Source organism: Macaca mulatta, chromosome 15 (genome assembly GCF_049350105.2).
Source record: "Macaca mulatta isolate MMU2019108-1 chromosome 15, T2T-MMU8v2.0, whole genome shotgun sequence".
Classification (NCBI taxonomy): Eukaryota; Metazoa; Chordata; class Mammalia; order Primates; family Cercopithecidae; genus Macaca; species Macaca mulatta.
The window spans coordinates 114,745,077-114,762,810 of record NC_133420.1 but is presented as its reverse complement, the minus strand read 5'-3'; the positions used below and the strand labels follow the sequence as shown (position 1 = coordinate 114,762,810).

The following is a 17,734-nucleotide window of genomic DNA, read 5'->3' as shown; positions in this document are numbered from 1 at the left end:
CGGAAGTTGCAGTGAGCTGAGACTGCACCACTGCACTCTGGCCTGGTTGACAGAGCAAGACTCCATCTCAAAAATAATAGTAATTTTAATTTTTGTGCATACACAGCAGGTGTATATATTTATGGGGTATATGAGATGTTCTGATACAGATGTTCTGATTATGCAATGAATAATAATCACATCATGTAAAACAGGGTATCTAGCTCTTTATAACTGAGGTTTTTAATGTAGATTTTGAACATTTACTGTGCATTGTTTGATGTGGCAGAGCTAGCATCACTGTAGATGTATCTACTTGAAATACACGTTGGAGGTAGGACAGAGTAGTCTATGACAAGTTTTAAAGCACTGTCATTTAAATTGGAAAACCTGGCATGTGTCTGGTTTATAATACAGACAGATGGGCATTTCCTGTAAAAGAAGGCAGTTACCATTGTAATTTGAGAGGTCGGAGAGAAGCAATTAGAAATCTTACTTTAGCAACATAAAACGTGAAAGCATCTGTTTAATGAAATGTGATATTTGTAAGAGTTTAACATATTAAACCACTGATGTCCCTGTGCAGCCTAATTTGGAGAATTCAACCCCTCACTCATAGATGAAAGATTTTAGTACTAGGGCTACTATCACTCTCTCCAAAACTACACACTACTACAACACTATTGTGGTATTACTCTTGCGGTAATTCTTTGTGAGGGGTATGTGTATATATGTATGTACGTATGTAGAATAGATATATATAACTATGTGGATGTTCACTCAAAATCCTTACTGCATCTCAATTCCTTGACCTCCCTTCAGAGGATCTTGTACCCTCTGGTACCTCAATTATCCATTCTCAAATGCATTCCTTACACTCCAATATTACGGGTAACTACAGCCCCTCCTCTAATTTAATTCAAGCCTCCACTCTCCAACCATCTCTTATTGTTCCAAGGTCATTCCATATAGTAACTAAACTTCAACAATTCTTCAACCTAATCAAAAACACCAATTCAGTCACTCTACCATCTTTCTACCATTCTTCACTCCTCTCGTAACTTTACTTCTTACCACTTCTGAAATTATAAGGCCTCCTTTGCTTCTACCATCACCAACTCTGCCCTTAGCTCCTCATTATGCTTGCCTGGTCAAATCTCAGTCCTGGTTACTGCCAAAACTGCCTACTCAGTGCCTGCACATAAGCAACTGATTATGGCTGGAGAAAATTGCATAACCAAGTGGCTAGCCTCACTCTAAATTCATGACCACTTATTCAATGGGGCTCTTAGTAATGCCTGGAAACTTTACCATGTTCTTTAGTCAGTTCATTCTCCCTCACTCAAACTCTGATTTCACCTCCCTTCTTCTCTCTTCTTTTCTCATTACTTCCCATTAAGGACTACATTACCTAGAGTAGGCTAAACTACTATAACAAATAGACTGCAAAATGTTATGGCTCCAACTCAATAGAAATATATCTTGCTCACATAATTGGGTGTCCAGGTCAGTGGGTAGCTCTCCTTCATCCAGGCACCTTCTTTCTTGTGGCTCTGCCAACTCCGGAGGCTTGTGGTCATCTGTATAACTGAAGTAGAGTCACTGTGTCCACGGTCCAGCTGGCAGAAAGGAAAATGCATGAAAGAGGCACAAGTACTCTCAAAGTAAACGCCTTGGCCTGACAGTGGCAGACATAACATCTGCTCACGTCCTATAACTTAATACTTGACCATATGCAACTGGAAGACAGGCTGAGAAAAGCAGTCTGTGTTTTCAGGGAGAAGGGGAGACTAAATTGTGATGGACAATTAGCAGTCTGCCGAAATGATCTTGTTCCTCATTTTGCTGAGAAAATAGAAGCAATGGGAAGGGAAACTACTTTCTCCCACTGTCAAATCTATCTACGTATCTCGGTATGTCCCATATATGTGGGAACTGAGGAAGATGGGATCCCTAGACCAACCTCGACCAGAAAGGGGATCTTTCTTTCCAGGCTTTCAATGAGAACCATGTGGTCTTAAAGACCCTACTACCTAATCACAAAATGCAAACATACCTTCTTTCCTTGTGCTTTTCAACCTCTGTGGTTTTGGATATTGTTGATCAACACTCCTTTCAGTCCTGCTTTTGTGAAACTCCAATTTACCTTGCTGATGATTCTGCATTACCCTATTCTCCTCCCACTTTCTGTTCTACACCCTTTCTTTGCTGGCTTCGCTCACCTAGATCAGAGCTTCTCAAACTTTTTGATGTGGCACAAATCTCTTCGGATTCTCGTTCAGTTGAAGATGCTGGTTCAGCAGGTCTGGGGCGGGCCCTGAGATTCTGAGTTTCTAACTAACGTCCTCATGTCAGTGCTGCTGGGCCACTGACCACGTTTTGAGGAGTGAGACTCTAAAGAGGGTGTTTTCCAAGATTCTGACCGTTGTCTTCTTCTTTTATCTCACAGCAATATCACTGCTAGGCTGATTATTAATGAGTCTATTTTCTAGTTCGGTCCTCTTTCTCATACTACAAAACCTTTATTTCTAACATATTAGTGTCCATGGCTCTCTGGCTGTCTTGACAACCCTTTGAATTCTTAAAATGTCCAAATCTAAACTGATCTTCTCTCAAGAAGTAGCTCCTCCTTTCCTTTGTTTGTAATTGTCTCTTTTCAATCTTGCAATTATCTACAAACTCAAAACCTCCACTTTCTTTGATTTCTCTCTTCCCACCCACAATTAATCAATCAGTTGCCAAATTCTATAGATTCTGCATGCACATCATCTCTCAACCATGCTCTTTTAAATTCCCCTGGCTGTCCCTTTAGGTCAGACTCATCATTACCTTTTACCTGGCCTACAGTAGAACTGTCAGTTTTTCCACCTCTAATTTCTGCTTCCCCTCACAGATAAATCAACATTGCAAAGAAAAAAAACCTCCTTTTCTTCCCCCAAACTTCTAAACCATGAAAACTCAAAATGCTGAATTAAATACAAATTCATCCATTTGGTATCTTAGGCCCCATACTCCTTTGTCTCTGCCACTTCTCAACATACCCTGGAGTCTTTGCTCTTTCCCCAACACAACTTTCACTGAATCGCCTTCGTATATATACTCATGCTATCCCTTCTTGCTGTAAAACTCTGTCTCCTTCAAGGTCAATCCCAAATGCCTACTCCTTCATGCTGCCTTTCTTTCTTTATCCCCAAGACAGATATACACGGTTCTTTGATTCCCAGCAGTACTCTACCACTTTTCACATGGAACCTATCATGGTTTGTCTTTTATTGTCTATTTTATCTTTGTTTTATTCCTTAGTTATTTGAAGGCAAAGATATCTTCAACTCCCCTCTGTAACTCTGCAGCATCTTACCTGTGGGGCGTCTACTATTAGTTGAATCAGGGGGATTTATGGAGATAATGTGATGCGCTGGTAAGCTCACAGAATTGGAAGCCAGTACGGCTGGGTGCCGGCTCTCCCGTTTATTAGCTGTGAGGCTTTGGCTAAGTCACTTAACTTCGCCCGTAGACCAGTACTACCTGATGGAGATAACGTTAAAGCGCCCTGCAACTCTACAGGGAACGGAGAAATGTTAGTTATTTTCCTTACAGAGAGCTGATGCAGTCTTGCTACTGGAATCTTGACTTGTAGGACCATCCCTACTTCACTGCCTGGAGGTCGAACCCCACGTTGCAGGGAACCCGGGCTACCAGGTCCCACCGCCCTTTTCCACTCCAGGGCCCTCTAACTGCTCTCCGAGACGCAGGTGATCTTGCCTTGCTGCGGGGGAGTGGCCTGGAGTCTCATTCCCTCGGGAGGCCTCCCTCCTTCCACCCGCTCGAGAGCCCTTCTCTTCCCTGTGACCCCGAAGACCGTGGTGCCGCCGCCTACGTGAGGCGTTTGGACCCTGCCCGGCCCCCGTAGCTCCCCTTCTCCAGCAGGTGGTTCTGGTCCTCTCCCCCAACTCGGGCGCGCACGTCACCGGCGAACCTCTAACCAGCGCCAGCGCCGCCACCAACCGCGAAAATAAACAAACCCCCGCGCACGGCGGACGCGCCAGGCCCCGCCCCCGCCCCCGCCCCCGCCCCGAGGCTCTCACGCCGCCCCCTCCGCCCGGGCTTCCCTCCACCCTCCGCCCGCCCGCCTGCTCGCAGCCGCGCTCTCCCCGCCCCTCACCGCAGCCTGCAGCCGCGCTCACCGCCGCGGTCCGCCCCGGCGCCCCGGGACCCGTTAGTGCCCAGCCCGCGGGCCGACCGCGACCCCAGCCCGGCGCGAGCCTGCCCCCAGCCCTGCCGACACTTGACCCAGACCAGTCTCAACGCCCAGTGTGGCCGCCCGGGGAGCCGCGGGAGAGGCGGCGGCGGGGGGAGGAGGGAGAGGAGGGCCGAGCCGGCGGCCCGGGAGGCCCGGTGAGTACGCGGAGGCGGGCCCGCCTCGCGGGGGTCCGCTCGGCGCCCCGGAGGCGTAGGCAGCGGCTCGACAGCGCTCCCCTCGGCGCCCCGGGGCTCGGGTGGCGGGGACTCGGCCTGAGGCGACGGGCCCCACTGGCCGGAGCCGCTGGGCAGAGGGCACGGGAGGGCCGCTCCGCGGAAAGGGCCGCGGCCCGACGCTGGGCGCAAGGCTCCGGGCGGCGGAGAGGGACTCGCAGCAGACTCCCAGGCCGGCGGCCGCTGAGCCTCCTGAGACCCCGCGGGGGCCGCTCGAGTGACAGGTGCCACCGTCCCCTCCCCGCCGCTGGCGCCCGCGCTCCCTCCCGGGGAGCTGGGCGCTCGGAAATTTCTGGAGCAACGACCTGACTCGTTTTCTCCCTTTCAGGTTTTGAAGCCGCTTCTCTGCCCGAGTTAGGTTTCGCCCAGCGCAATTTCTTTCTCTATGTACTTTGCGAATAAGTTTCGGAGCATCGGTTAACAGCCTATGGGTGAAATTTGGCTTTCATTCATGAATGAGGTATAGTGAATTACTTTTTGAATATAGTGCTCCTCCTCCTCCCCCGCCAGCTATTGAAAACTAAACGAACTTGATTTATTTTCTTCTGTTATTGTTTGGAACAGCCTTTCCGAATTTTTGTCAGATCTCGAGCATTAGGGTGCTTCATAAATATTGAACACTAATGACAAAAATAGTTTATCAAATTGTCTGATTGCCTTTTCTCTTCATCCTCTTTTTCACTCTTTCACCAGATTTTTCAGAGTTGATGCTAATGCTTTAATTGGAAGGACTAATGAAAGATCATCTGTCTTATACTAAAAAGCCAGAGACACTTGTCTTCACCATTTAGCATTGTCTGTTGTGTAGTAAATGTGCCTGGGATTGTAACTGGAATCATTTAATAAATGTGACTTGTAGTTATAAAAATATTTGAGAAGCTTTTTGGCTAATTAAAATATTAAAAATCTTCATAGAAATCTAGATTTCTTTTCTCAACAGATTTATAACACTACAGTAGCTTCAATTCTGGAGTAAGAGCAAAATCCAGAAGCTGACCAAAAGAACATTGTGGGCAAATGAAAATACATGTACTTTACTCGTGGGAGAATCCCTCAGGTCCTCACTCAGTACCTGCTTGTATTTTTTAACTTTCTTGGCGTGCAGAAAGTGGGAACTGCAGATTGGAGAGGGATGGCAGTACTTAACTATGAGGAAAAAATGGAGTTTGGGGCATACCCATTGGGTTTACTTTATTTACAGTGTGTTTGGAGCAGAGTTTTAGTATGCACTTCACATTTGCTGATTGTGAACCCTTTTTTTTCCTCCCTGAGGCGGAGTTTTGTTCTTGTTGCCCAGGCTGGAGTGCAATGGCGCTATCTCGGCTCACAGCACCTTCTGCCTTCCAGGTTCAAGCAACTCTCCTGCCTCAGCCTCCTGAGTAGCTGGGATTACAGACGCCCGGCTAATTGTGTGTGTGTGTGTGTGTGTAGTAGAGACAGGATTTCGCCTTGCTGGCCAGGCTGGTCTCGAACTCCTGACCTCGTGATCCGCCCACCTGGGCCTCCCAAAGTGCTGGGATTACAAGTGTGAGCCACCACACCCGGCCTGTGAACCCTAATTTTTAAGAAGCCAAAGTGAAAGATACTGTCTGGTTATTTGAAGAACAGAACATGAAATAACACAATTTTTTATTTCACCAGGTGTTAAATCAGTGATACTTGGTGCCATTTCATATTACGCTCAGTTAATTTAGATCTAAGTTATACTATTTCGTATTACGCTCAGTTAATTTAGATCTAAGTTATGTTTCAGTGAGGCCACACTAATTGGCATCTACATTGATACCTTTTTGGTCAGGCTAATTGGTAGTGTTAATATAAGATGGCTATCATTCATCTTATAAAAAGTGATATATTTTGTGGTTCTTAAGGAGTTTATATATATAATGTGTGTGTGTGTGTGTGTGTGTGTGCTGAAGTTCCCTAATTGTGGTCTTCTGGACTGAGATATGGCTGCTGCTGTCTGTCTTGATTCTAGTGAGGTCATAGTGGAGAGGGATAAGGTCATAATGGCAGTGTGCCTCCAAACCTTGATAGAGGCCAAGACTACCAGCTACTTAGGAATTCTTCTGCTTAGGTCGGCGTGGTGGTGCATGCCTGTAATCCCAGCACTATGGAAGGCCGAGGCTGGAGGATTACTTGAGTTCGAGATCAGCCTGGGCAACATAGTGAGACCCAATGTATACGGAAAGAGGAAAAAAAAAAAAAGAAATTCTCTTGCTTGTAGCTTAGGCTATTCATTTTTAGAAGCAGTTTACTTAAGCAACCAATGCATCCTAATTCTTTTAAATTAACACTTTTGTTTTTTGTTTTTTTGAGACAGTCTGTCGCTCTGTTGCCAGGCTGGAGTACAGTGGCGCAATCTCAGCTCACTGCAACCTCTGCCTCCCAGGTTCAAGCGATTCTCCTGCCTCAGCCTCCCAAGTAGCTCGGACTACAGGCACGCACCACCACGCCCAGCTAGTTTTTGTATTTTTAGTAGAGATGGGGTTTCATTGCGTTGGCCAGGATGGTCTCGATCTCTTGACCTCGTGATCCACCCACCTTGGCCTCCCAAAGTGCTGGGATTACACGCGTGAGCCACCAAGCCCACCTGGCTTAAATCAACACTTTAAAACCAGGATATGCTTCCTAGACAAAATTGGTTGTGGTGATTAGTTAGAATGGCACTTACCATAATGAAACAACTTTGAACTGCTAATAATTGCTCATGCACATCTGCATTATGGGACTTGAGGATTGTCTATTGTGTACTTCATGTTTTTCTTTTTCTACTTGTAGAGCACATCTTTCACTGCATAGATAGCTGTGTACTTGAAGAATGTAAACATGAAGAAAACACTAAGTTCAATAAATGTGTCTTCTGTGTGTCAGGTCCTGTGGTGTTTGTAAGGGATAGAAACTCTTTGTCTTTCAGGATCTTGAAACCAGGATTTTAGGGACTAGGCACAACAATAAAGAGATAATTTTTTGGAGTCCATTCAATAATAGTAAGTTTAAAATATGGAAATATTACAGAGGCGGAATGTTTGACTTCTAGAACAGGTCAGAGAACGCTTCATAGATATGCTAGCACCTGAGCATGATTTTGAGGAATAAATGGAAGTTTTTCGTTTAAGAGATAGATGGCATCGTAGACAAAAGAGAACAGCATAGTTAAAGATATGAACAAGTAAACTAATTGTGTGTTCAAGAAATTTCAAGTTGTTTTTTCTTGGAGTACATGCAAAATCTGAAGAAAGAGGGGGGTTGCCGTAGAAAGCGCTAACATGCTGTTACATTTAATAAGTCAAATAATTGGCTTTTTGGGTATGAAGTATTTGTAAAATAGAGACTTTGTTATACTTTTGACATTGCTGTCATCTTTTTTTTTTTTTTTTCTTTTTTGACAAAGGGTCTCAGGTTGTCACCCAAGCTGTAGTGCAGTGGCACAATCACTGCTCACTACAGCCTCGACCCCTAGGCTCAGGTGATCCTCCCACCTTAGCCTCCCAAGTACCTGGGACCACAGTCATGCACTGCTATGCCTGCTAACTGTTGTACATTTTGTAGAGAAGGAGTTTTGCCATGTTTCCATGACTGATCTTGAACTCCTGGGCTCAAGCAGTCTGCCCACCTCAGCCCTTCTAGAGTACCAGGATTACAGGCATGAACCACCACGCCTGGCCTGCTGCCATCTTAAGTATAAATTAATAGTTTTTAGTAGTGGTAGTCTTTACATTGTGGAAGATAGAATATATATTTATAAATGGTGAACTGCCTGCATATTGAGAATGTGTGTTTATTTCACATTTTGCCCTGAAGCGTTTCTGTTTTTAAAATTATCTTGTAAATTTATTTTGTCTTCCTTCAACTATACATTATTCTTGAAATTAGTTTTATCATTTATTTTATGAGATAGGGTTTTGCTATGTTGCCTGGGCTGTCCCAAACTCCTGAACTTAAGTGATCTCCTGCCTCAGTCTCCCAAGTTGCTGAAATTACAGGTGTGCACCACTGAGCCCAGATATCCCTGAAATTGTTTTTAAAAGGAGCTCCAAGGGAAGAGGGGAAATATATAAATAAAATAATCATTAGAGTTCTGCACCAAAAACCTGATTTGTGTAGTATTTTAATAATATGCAAATGTTTAATATACAGTATTAGCCACCATATTCATAGACTAATGTATGTAACTTAATTGGCAGTCCAGTGTATTTTCATTTGCATTGTATGCCTTAATTATTATGTGTATATAAATGACTGAGCATAGAAGCGTCTAACTTTTAAAGACCAAATGTATTTGAAGAAGTATAGAGAGGGGGGGAGAAGAGCTGTGTTTGAATCTGTTTATTCTAACATCTCTTAGATGTGGCTGTATGTGGAGATGCAGAAGTTTAGGACACAAGACTGAAGGAATACTAACGTTACCTAGCCATGACCTGAAATACAGTATCTTTTAAAAGCCTAATGTTTTCATAGTCTCCCTATTTATTTCTTTCTCATCAAGGTTAAAAAAAAAGTTACAGAGGAATTCCTGGATTGCATAACATGACTATCTTTTTGAAAATTCTGAAAAATTAGTTAATGAGAGTAATGTTCTCTTAAAAGTATGCAACGTATTAGTCTTCGATAGTTGCTGTCTGTCATTTGACTTCTGCATCACTGATATGAATGGCCAAAGGCGTCTCATTGTCAATTCTGACCTGTAGTTGCCCTTTCTAAATTTTGACACAGGGCAAAAAAAATCAATATTGTATTGATTACATTATGCTTAACTTTTTCAACTTGTGTATAGATAACCATTTGTTCTTTCTGGGTTTTTTTTTTTTTTTTTTTTGGAAGTAATACGATCATTGTAGAGCTGGGCATGGTGGCTCATTCCTGTAATCCCAGCACTTTGGGAAGCTGAGGTAGGGGGATTGCTTGAGCCTAGGAGTTCAAGACCAGTCTGGGCAACATGGCAAAACCCTGACTCTGCAAAAAATTAGCCAGGCATGGTGTCACATGCTTGTAGTCTCAGCTACTCGGGAGGCAGAGGTGGGAGAATCACCTGAGACCAGGAAGTCGAGGCTGCTGTGAGCCATGATCACACCACTGTTCCAGCCTTGGTGTGGGAGTAAGACCCTGTCTCAGTTAAAAAAAAAAAAAAAAATATATATATATATATATGTGTGTGTGTGTGTGTGTGTGTGTATATATATAGTCATTATAGAACATTTGGGGAAATAGTAAAAACTATAGAAAGGAAAATTAGTGAGTAATCCCATGTATTTCTTCTTTTTGGTATGTGTATAAATAATAGACATATGTAGAAATTGGGGATTATTTTCATATTAAGTTTTAGTCCCTTCTTTCATTTAAAATTACATTTCCTTCTCTTCCACTTCTGAAGTACTGCTCAGCATACCTTTTGACATAGTATGTAGATTTCTGTCAAGGCTGTTGAGGTAGATGATGTGTTGATACGTTGGCTATTTTTTTTTTAAGTATAACATAGCACAGATGATTGAGCCCTTCCAGTTGTTTCATCTCCTATCCCCTTAGCTGCAGATTAAGTAGTATTATTTTTTGTCTTTAATATTTACTGTTAGGTAAAGTATAATATAATGGCAAGTGGCTGCCACTATCTTACTCTTTTTTTTGCACCTTACCCTGATCAAACAAGGGATCATTAAAGGAGCATTTCCCCCTTTCCATTTTACCCTTTCGGAAGTTAAGACATGTTAACACGTAAGTTGCTGATGTGACGTAGCATAGGTAGCTGCTTTACCAGAAAAATAATTTTGTCTTTTGAGTGTTTGTCATTGGTTTTTTTCTTGATTAACAGTATTTGTCATAATACTTTCTTTTTGCTTTGTCTTTCTTTTGTTACTTTTCATTCATTCAAGAAACATTTAGTATCTATTATATGCCCACTATTTAAGATATAGTCTCAAATGTGACTCTTGGGTTTCTGGTAGATAGGTGTTTTCCTTCTGTAGTATGTTATGTGTAATCTTTAGGTCTTTAACTCTTTTCACTGGCTGACCACTCACCTACTACTCAATGCCTAAAAACATTTTTCTTTCATTTCAAAGATTAAAGCCTTAGCTTGTATAGGGGCCACATGTTGTTTAAGTTTCAAAACACTTTGCAGTGGAGTCAGGCATGCTTAGTCAAATTTTTAAATAGTTTGTACCAATTCTCCTATGTCTCATAGTGTCTCATGGCACATTTCAGTCTAATAATAATAGTAACACCCGTAAATGCATATATAGTCATGTGCTGCATTAACTATGTTTTGTTTTGGTCAATGATGGACATACAAAGCAGTATTTTTATTGTACTTTTTCTTTAGATACACAAATACTTACCATTGTGTTACAGTTGCCTCTGATACAGTCACATGCTATACAGATTTGTAGCTTAGGAGCAATAGGCCATACCATCTAGCCTAGGTGGATAGTAGGCTGTACCAGTTAGGTTTGTGTAAGTACACTGTGTGATACTCACACGGTGATGAAATCACCTAATGATGCATTTCTCACAACGTATCCCCATCATTAAGTGATGCATGACTATATTGAGTGCTTCTGGCTACTGTTCTAAGTACTTTACATATATTAACTTCTTCAGTCTTTACAACAACTCAGAGAGATCAAGTAGGTTGCTCAAGGACTTACAGTAAGTAGCAGGTTGGGTGTGATGGGCATTCTGGCTCCAGGTCAGTGGTCTTGTGCTGGTGCTCCCTGCCATTTGCTTTTTGCATTACTGACACAAAGAACCAGAGGCATCTCATTCTCCCAAAACTGGAAAGAGATTTAAAGGTGTCTGTATTGAACTAGATGGAAAAAAATGTGAAAAACGTTTTTGTTATAGTATATGATTAGGATAAGTAAAACAATATAAATTAATAGGAAAGATACTAAATGTTGAATTTCTATAAAACTTCAGACTCTTTTCAGGGTTTCTAATGAGATAATTGTACTTGCTTCTGTGAACATTAACTTTTCATTTTTAAAATCAGTTTATCCACCAATGAAAATATTCAGTTCCTGATCTAGACTTTTAAATAATGATTTCTTAGGATTGAGTGTCCATTAAAACTTCATTTGTATGAGGAGGTAATAAAAACAAGCAATTTTTATCTAAGCATTCAGTAATTTGCAACAATTGGAATTATTTTTAAATGATCTAACAGCTCTTTTCATCAAAAATGTAATAGAAAATTTCTTGTGATAAATATGAAAGGATTTGGGGCAGTTGCGGTGGCTCATGTCTCATGTCCCAGCACTTTGTGAGGCCAAGGCAGTAGGATCACTTGAGCCCAGGAGTTTGAGACCAGCTTAGGCAACATAGGAAGATCCCCATCTCTATAAAAAGTAGAAAAAATTAGCCAGGCATGGTGGCACACACCTGTAGTCCTAGCTACTCAGGAGGCTGATGTGGGAGAATCATTTCAGCCCAGGAAGTCAAGGCTGCAGTGAGCCATAATCAGGCTGCTGCACTCCAGCCTGGGTGACAGAGCGAGACCCTGTCTCAAAAATAAACAAATGAATAAATCAGTGAATGACAAGATTTCAGATTCAATTGGACTTTCTAATTTCAAGTGTTTAAAAGTAATGACAAAGTTCTAGGTGACAGAAAGCATATGCATTGTTTGAGCAGTCACCTTGCAGCTAGATTTGATGTTGCTGAAAATGGATGTCACTGGCAAATGGGGAAAAATATAATCAATACAGAGATTTAAGGCTGTTGCTTTAAGGAAACCTTGCTCCCTAGATTTTGGGCTCCCCCGTTCTTGACTTCCTGCTTATTCTACTGCGTGCCTTGCTGTTGAGGCACCTTGAACATAATCTTCCAACAGTTTTACAAGCCTCTCTATAATAATGGGTAACAGTGCATTCTGCAGTTGTCTGATGAGGTAGATTACTAGGACTTGGAGCACTTCCCTTTTCATAGTTGACATAACTCCAGAGTGGCATGTGCAGGAGCTACCCACTGAGGAGCACCGGATGAGGTTGCTTCTATCTGGAAGTGACTGGAACAGAGGCTCTTACTTTTTCAGGGGTTTCTGGCTGCCCCAAGGCCTAAGGGAAACTGTCTAAGGATACCCTGGTAAGATAGCTCTGTCTTATGCTACAGAAATAAAATTTCTATGAGCCTTGGAGAGATGTTTCAGAATAGAAATTTATGAACATTTAATGCATGCAAATAATCCATATATGAAATTCACAGTTTTCATATCAGTCCTAGAATGGAAAGAGATTTCTTTGTGTAAGTTATAAGTCATGATAAGGCTTCAATAAGCAATCTGAAAATCTCAGCAGCTGAAAGCAGCAAAGTTGCTTTCTTGCTCAAGCTGTTTGTCCATCACAGGTTAGTGAGGGGGCTTTGTTCACTGTGGTTGCAGACTTTATTAGATCTGGCTGATAGAGATTCCATCTCAGTATATGCTTCTGCAATCACAGAGGCAAGGAAAAGAGGACACGTTGAACCACACACTGACTTGTAAAGCTTTTTAAAGTTTATATTTCACTGGCCATAGTAAGTTACCTAGTTATGCCTGCCTTCAACAGAGAAGTGATGTATAGTGTAATTCCCCTTCAGGGAGGGACAGTGAATATTTGTGAACAGTAATACAGCTGCCACTTCCAATTAATAGCCCCAGCATTTAAAATCGAATATAATGATAGTTGAACAATTATATAGGATTATTGTACCTTGAGTGCTCAAGAAAGTAACATTTTATATAGGATTGTTACTATTTTTTTGAGAGAGAGTCTGACTCCGTTGCTCAGGCTGTAGTCAGTGGTGCAATCTCAGTTCACTGCAACCTCCACCTCCTGGGTTCAAGAGATTCTCATGCCTCAGCCTCTGGAATAGCTGGGATTACAGGTGCGCATCACCATGCCCAGCTAATTTTTTGTATTTTTAGTAGGGACAGGGTCTCACTATGTTGCCCAGGCTGGTCTCAAACTCCTGGCCTCCAGTGACCTACCCACCTCAGCCTCCCAGAGTGCTGGGATTACAGGTGTGAGCCACTGCACCCGGCCTATAGGATTATTTTAATAAAACATGTTGAGGTTGAAGCAGAATTCATCTTTTCCATAATATTTCTGGAATTTCTTTTCCATTTTGAAACATTTTCTCCTTTGTCATAACTTATGAAACTTTCATTCCCATGCTTGCAGGAAAGATTGGAAGCAAAAATCTGTCACAATTTATCATGTGGTATCATCTCTGTACATTGTCATATTTTGTCTTGATTTGCATATTTCTAGACACAGAAGCAATTTGTCTTAACATGATATTGTAATAAAAATGCTATAATTGGCCGGGCGCGGTGGCTCAAGCCTGTAATCCCAGCACTTTGGGAGGCCGAGACGGGCGGATCACGAGGTCAGGAGATCGAGACCATCCTGGCTAACATGGTGAAACCCTGTCTCTACTAAAAATACAAGAAAATTAGCCGGGCGAGGTGGCGGGCGCCTGTAGTCCCAGCTACTCGGGAGGCTGAGGCAGGAGAATGGCGTGAACCCGGCGGGGCGGAGCTTGCAGTGAGCCGAGATCGCGCCACTGCACTCCAGCCTGGGGCACAGAGCAAGACTCCGTCTCAAAAAAAAAAAAAAAAAAAAAATGCTATAATTTAATGACAGCTAGACAGCATCTTCAGACCTCAGTTCACTGTGATTTTTCTTCGTTGTGTACCAGAAACTTGAAAGATTTCCAAATGTTTTTCTGGTTACTTAAGGTGGAAGATTGAATATGTACTTCTCACTTTTCTTCCCTCCTGAAAACATACAAACGATAGCGTGTGGTTGGCTTTCAGAATGGATCTTAATGATCCTTACTTCTTAGTATTCACCTTTACATAGCCCTTTCCCACAATGAATAGGGTGGACCTGTGTGATAATGTGATGTAGTAAGAAATATATATGTAACCAGTGGGATATTGTGGAAATGACAGCAGTTCATTCAGATATGAGCACTGTGAATCAAGACATAGGATAAAACTATAAAGAAAAGCAAAGGAGTAAGTTATACAGAAATCGGGATACTTGTTACCTCTGGCTGGTGCAGTGGGGGAATGCAATTGGAGAGAAGCATAGGAGTCAGTTAACGTTTTGTTAACCTTTGTGCTGGCTACTTGGAGTGTTCATCTTAATTTTTTCAAACCGAATACTTTGTTCAGTTTCTGTGTACCTGAAACATTTCAAAATACAAATTTCTGAGTTGCCGTTCTGTTAAGACAGTCTGTGTCTTTTTTAATTGGAAGAGTACTTAGTCTTCTGGTTGTTACGGGGCTTCTTAATTTGGACTTTCAGATTAAGGTTCAGCAAATCTAGGTCCAAGTGGAGACTCAGCCACTAACTTCCAGAAAGAACTAAGGGAAGTCACATAACCAACTTAAACTCCACTTACCTTAGCTGTATAACTAAAGGATTTGGATTAGGAGCTACTGGGGGACTTCTAAGATCCCTTCTAAGTCTAAACGGTTGTGGAAAAGCTGACAGCACATGACATGAAGCTACACTCACCTATGCTTGCATGGAAGCTAGTGAACTAAAACATAATGCAGAAGGCATTTTGAAAAGTTTCCTTTGGTTGAGAGAATTTAAGCTCTTTATTTTTGCTGTCAGTTCTAAATCACAGTCTCCGGAATCAAACTTATGGTAGTATTTTATATATGATAAAAATGGTATTCTGTCTTTACTCCTTTTTTTCTTTTATTGGAAGTTGGGAGTTAACATGTAGTTGGACTAAAGATCTTTTTTTGTGTATAATGAAACAATGATACTCTTTTCCACTGTAAACCATATTGATTTAGAATGTTCTTTATAAATATGTATATATTACAGAATTATTGAGAGAGGAAAACCATGCATTTTTAAAGTATACATGGAAAAATGAGCACATTATATCTGTGAAATCTTATGTCATTTTTCTATTGTAAAATGTTACATTGCTTGCTTAAATATAAAAGTATGTTACTGCTAATAGTGCTGTGGGTATTAATCCAAATTTACTAAAGCCAGTGTCAGAAGAAATTTACTTTATATACATATGGTTGTTTTAGCATCTACAACAGATTTTACTGAGTGTTTGTTTACCCATCTGCCTATTCTTCTCCCTCCCCACAGAAATTGTTCTTGACAGAAGTATTTTAAAAGAAAAATCTTTACAATGGCCTCAGCAGTACTTAGTTCTGTTCCCACTACCGCTTCTCGTTTTGCCCTGTTACAAGTGGATAGTGGCAGTGGTTCTGATTCAGAACCTGGAAAAGGTAAAGGTCGAAATACTGGAAAGTCTCAAACTTTAGGAAGCAAGTCAACTACAAATGAGAAAAAAAGAGAGAAAAGAAGAAAAAAGAAGGAACAGCAACAGAGTGAAGCAAATGAGGTAACACTTCAAATTATTTGTGTTGTCTGCTTTCCCAATAGACGATAATCATCCTGAGAACAGATACTAGCTTGTTCACCTATGTATTCATAGTACTTGTTACGCAGGTATTCTGTAAATATTACTTCAATGAATGGATGTGAATTTGTGTATATTTAAAATAAAATGTAATGATCTTTTTTTTTTTTTTTTTTTTTTGAGACAAGCTCTCACTCTGTCACCTAGGCTGGAGTGCAGTGGGATGATCACACTTCACTGTAGCCTCAACCTCCTAGGCTCAAGGTGTCCTCACACCTTAGCTTCCTGAGTAGCCGGGACCACAGGCACACACTGCCATGCCTGGCTAATTTTTGCATTTTTTGTAGAGATGGAGTTTTGCCATGTTGCATAGGCTGGTCTTGAACTCCTGGGCTCAAGCAGTCTGCTTGCCTCAGCCTCCCAAAGGGCTGGGATTACAGGCGTGAGCCACCACACCCTGCCTGAACATTTTTAAAATACATTTTTTTCTGACTTTGGAAGTTTGTGTGTTCATTGCATAAAGTTTAGGAAAGTCTTAAAAGGAAGCAAAGGTGACTTACAGATATGACCAGAAATATAACCAATTAATATTTTGGTATGTGTTTTCTGTACACATATATACATGTATATGAATATATTCATATTCATATGTATTATATTCATATTCATATTCATAATATATTCATATTCATGTATATTCATATACATGTATATATATATCTGTGTTATACTTAAATGAAGATGGGATTATTTAATAGACTTTCATAACTGGCTTTTAAAAAATATTAGCCACGAGCGGTTTTCCGTATTAGTAAATACAGATCTCTGTTATTTTAAATGAATCCACAGTTTACAATATTTAATTATGTGGTTATTTCATACTTTATTTAATTGAACTCATGATAAGCATTTGGGTTGTTTCCTGTTTTCTACCGTTATAGGCAAAAATCATATGACTAGTTGTTTTTGTTTTTTTGAGACGGGGTCTCATTGTTGTTACCCAGATTGGAATGCAGTGGTGCGATCTCGGCTCACTACAACCTCTGCCTCCCAGGCTCAAGTGATCCTCCCACCTCAGCCTCCCAAGCAACTGGGACCACAGGCACACGCCACTACACCAGGCTAATTTTTTGTATTTTTGGTAGAGACAGGGTTCATCATGTTGCTCAGGTGATCCACCCACCTTGGCCTCCCAAAGTGCTGGGATTATAGGTGTGAGCCACCGTGCCGGCCTCTCTCTGTTGCCCAGACTGGAGTTCAGTGGCATATAGCTCAAGCTCACTGTACCCTCCAACTCCTGGGTTCAAGCAGTCCTCTTGCCTCAGCCTCCCAAGTAGCTAGGCTAATTTTTTTTTTTTTGTAGAGACAGGGTCACAGTACATTGCCCAGGCTGTTCTCAAATTCCCGGCCTCAAGCAATCCATCTGCCTCAGCTTCCCAAAGTGCTGAGATTACAGGTGTGCAACTCTCTTTCTGACCCTCTGTGACTCGCCTTGAATGTACATTTTTATGCATTCGATGGTCATTTTTTTTTTCTGAGATGGAGTCTTGCATTGTCACCCAAGCTAGAGTACAGTGCCATGATCTCAGCTCACTGCAACCTCCACCTCCCGGGTTCAAGTGATTCTTCTGCCTCCGCCTCCCAAGTAGCTGGAACTACAGGTGCATGCCACCACACCTGGCTAATTTTTATATTTTTAGTAGTGACGGGGTTTCACAGTATTGGCCAGGCTGGTCTAGAACTCCTGACCTCGTGGCCGGGCGTGGTGGCTCAAGCCTGTAATCCCAGCACTTTGGGAGGCCGAGATGGGTGGATCACGAGGTCAGGAGATCGAGACCATCCTGGCGAACACGGTGAAACCCCGTCTCTACTAAAAAATACAAAAAACTAGCCGGGCAAG

At 41.9% G+C, this 17,734-nt stretch overlaps 2 protein-coding genes across 17 annotated transcripts in view; one reads left to right on the top strand and one right to left on the bottom strand.

Annotated features, from left to right (window-relative positions):
* Positions 1–4,034, bottom strand: part of LOC114672829 (uncharacterized) — a 28,473-nt gene extending 24,439 nt beyond the window's left edge. For 5 of the 14 annotated variants that reach the window (XR_013404906.1, XR_013404907.1, XR_013404908.1 and 2 more), the window contains exons 1-2: positions 3,575–3,858; positions 1,470–1,598 (exon numbers count right to left, since the gene is read on the bottom strand). Coding sequence is in view for 2 of the 14 variants with exons in the window: in XM_077966280.1 (XP_077822406.1) it covers positions 1,470–1,598; positions 3,575–3,622 (177 nt within the window). In the remaining 12 variants the exon portion in view is untranslated. Of the gene's footprint in view, positions 1–1,469; positions 1,599–2,035 lie in introns of all 14 variants that reach the window. The other 9 variants (XR_013404912.1, XR_013404911.1, XR_013404915.1 and 6 more) reach the window with 6 other exon arrangements.
* An 87-nt stretch (positions 4,035–4,121) lies between these two features.
* The window catches only part of GKAP1 (G kinase anchoring protein 1), an 82,207-nt gene continuing 68,594 nt past the window's right edge, over positions 4,122–17,734 (top strand). The window contains exons 1-3 of one of the 3 annotated variants that reach the window (XM_015117972.3): positions 4,122–4,374; positions 4,781–4,912; positions 15,558–15,816. In XM_015117972.3, coding sequence (XP_014973458.1) covers positions 15,601–15,816 — 216 coding nt within the window. In that variant the 5' untranslated portion in view covers positions 4,122–4,374; positions 4,781–4,912; positions 15,558–15,600. Of the gene's footprint in view, positions 4,677–4,780; positions 4,913–15,557; positions 15,817–17,734 lie in introns of all 3 variants that reach the window. The other 2 variants (NM_001266459.1, XM_015117971.3) reach the window with 2 other exon arrangements.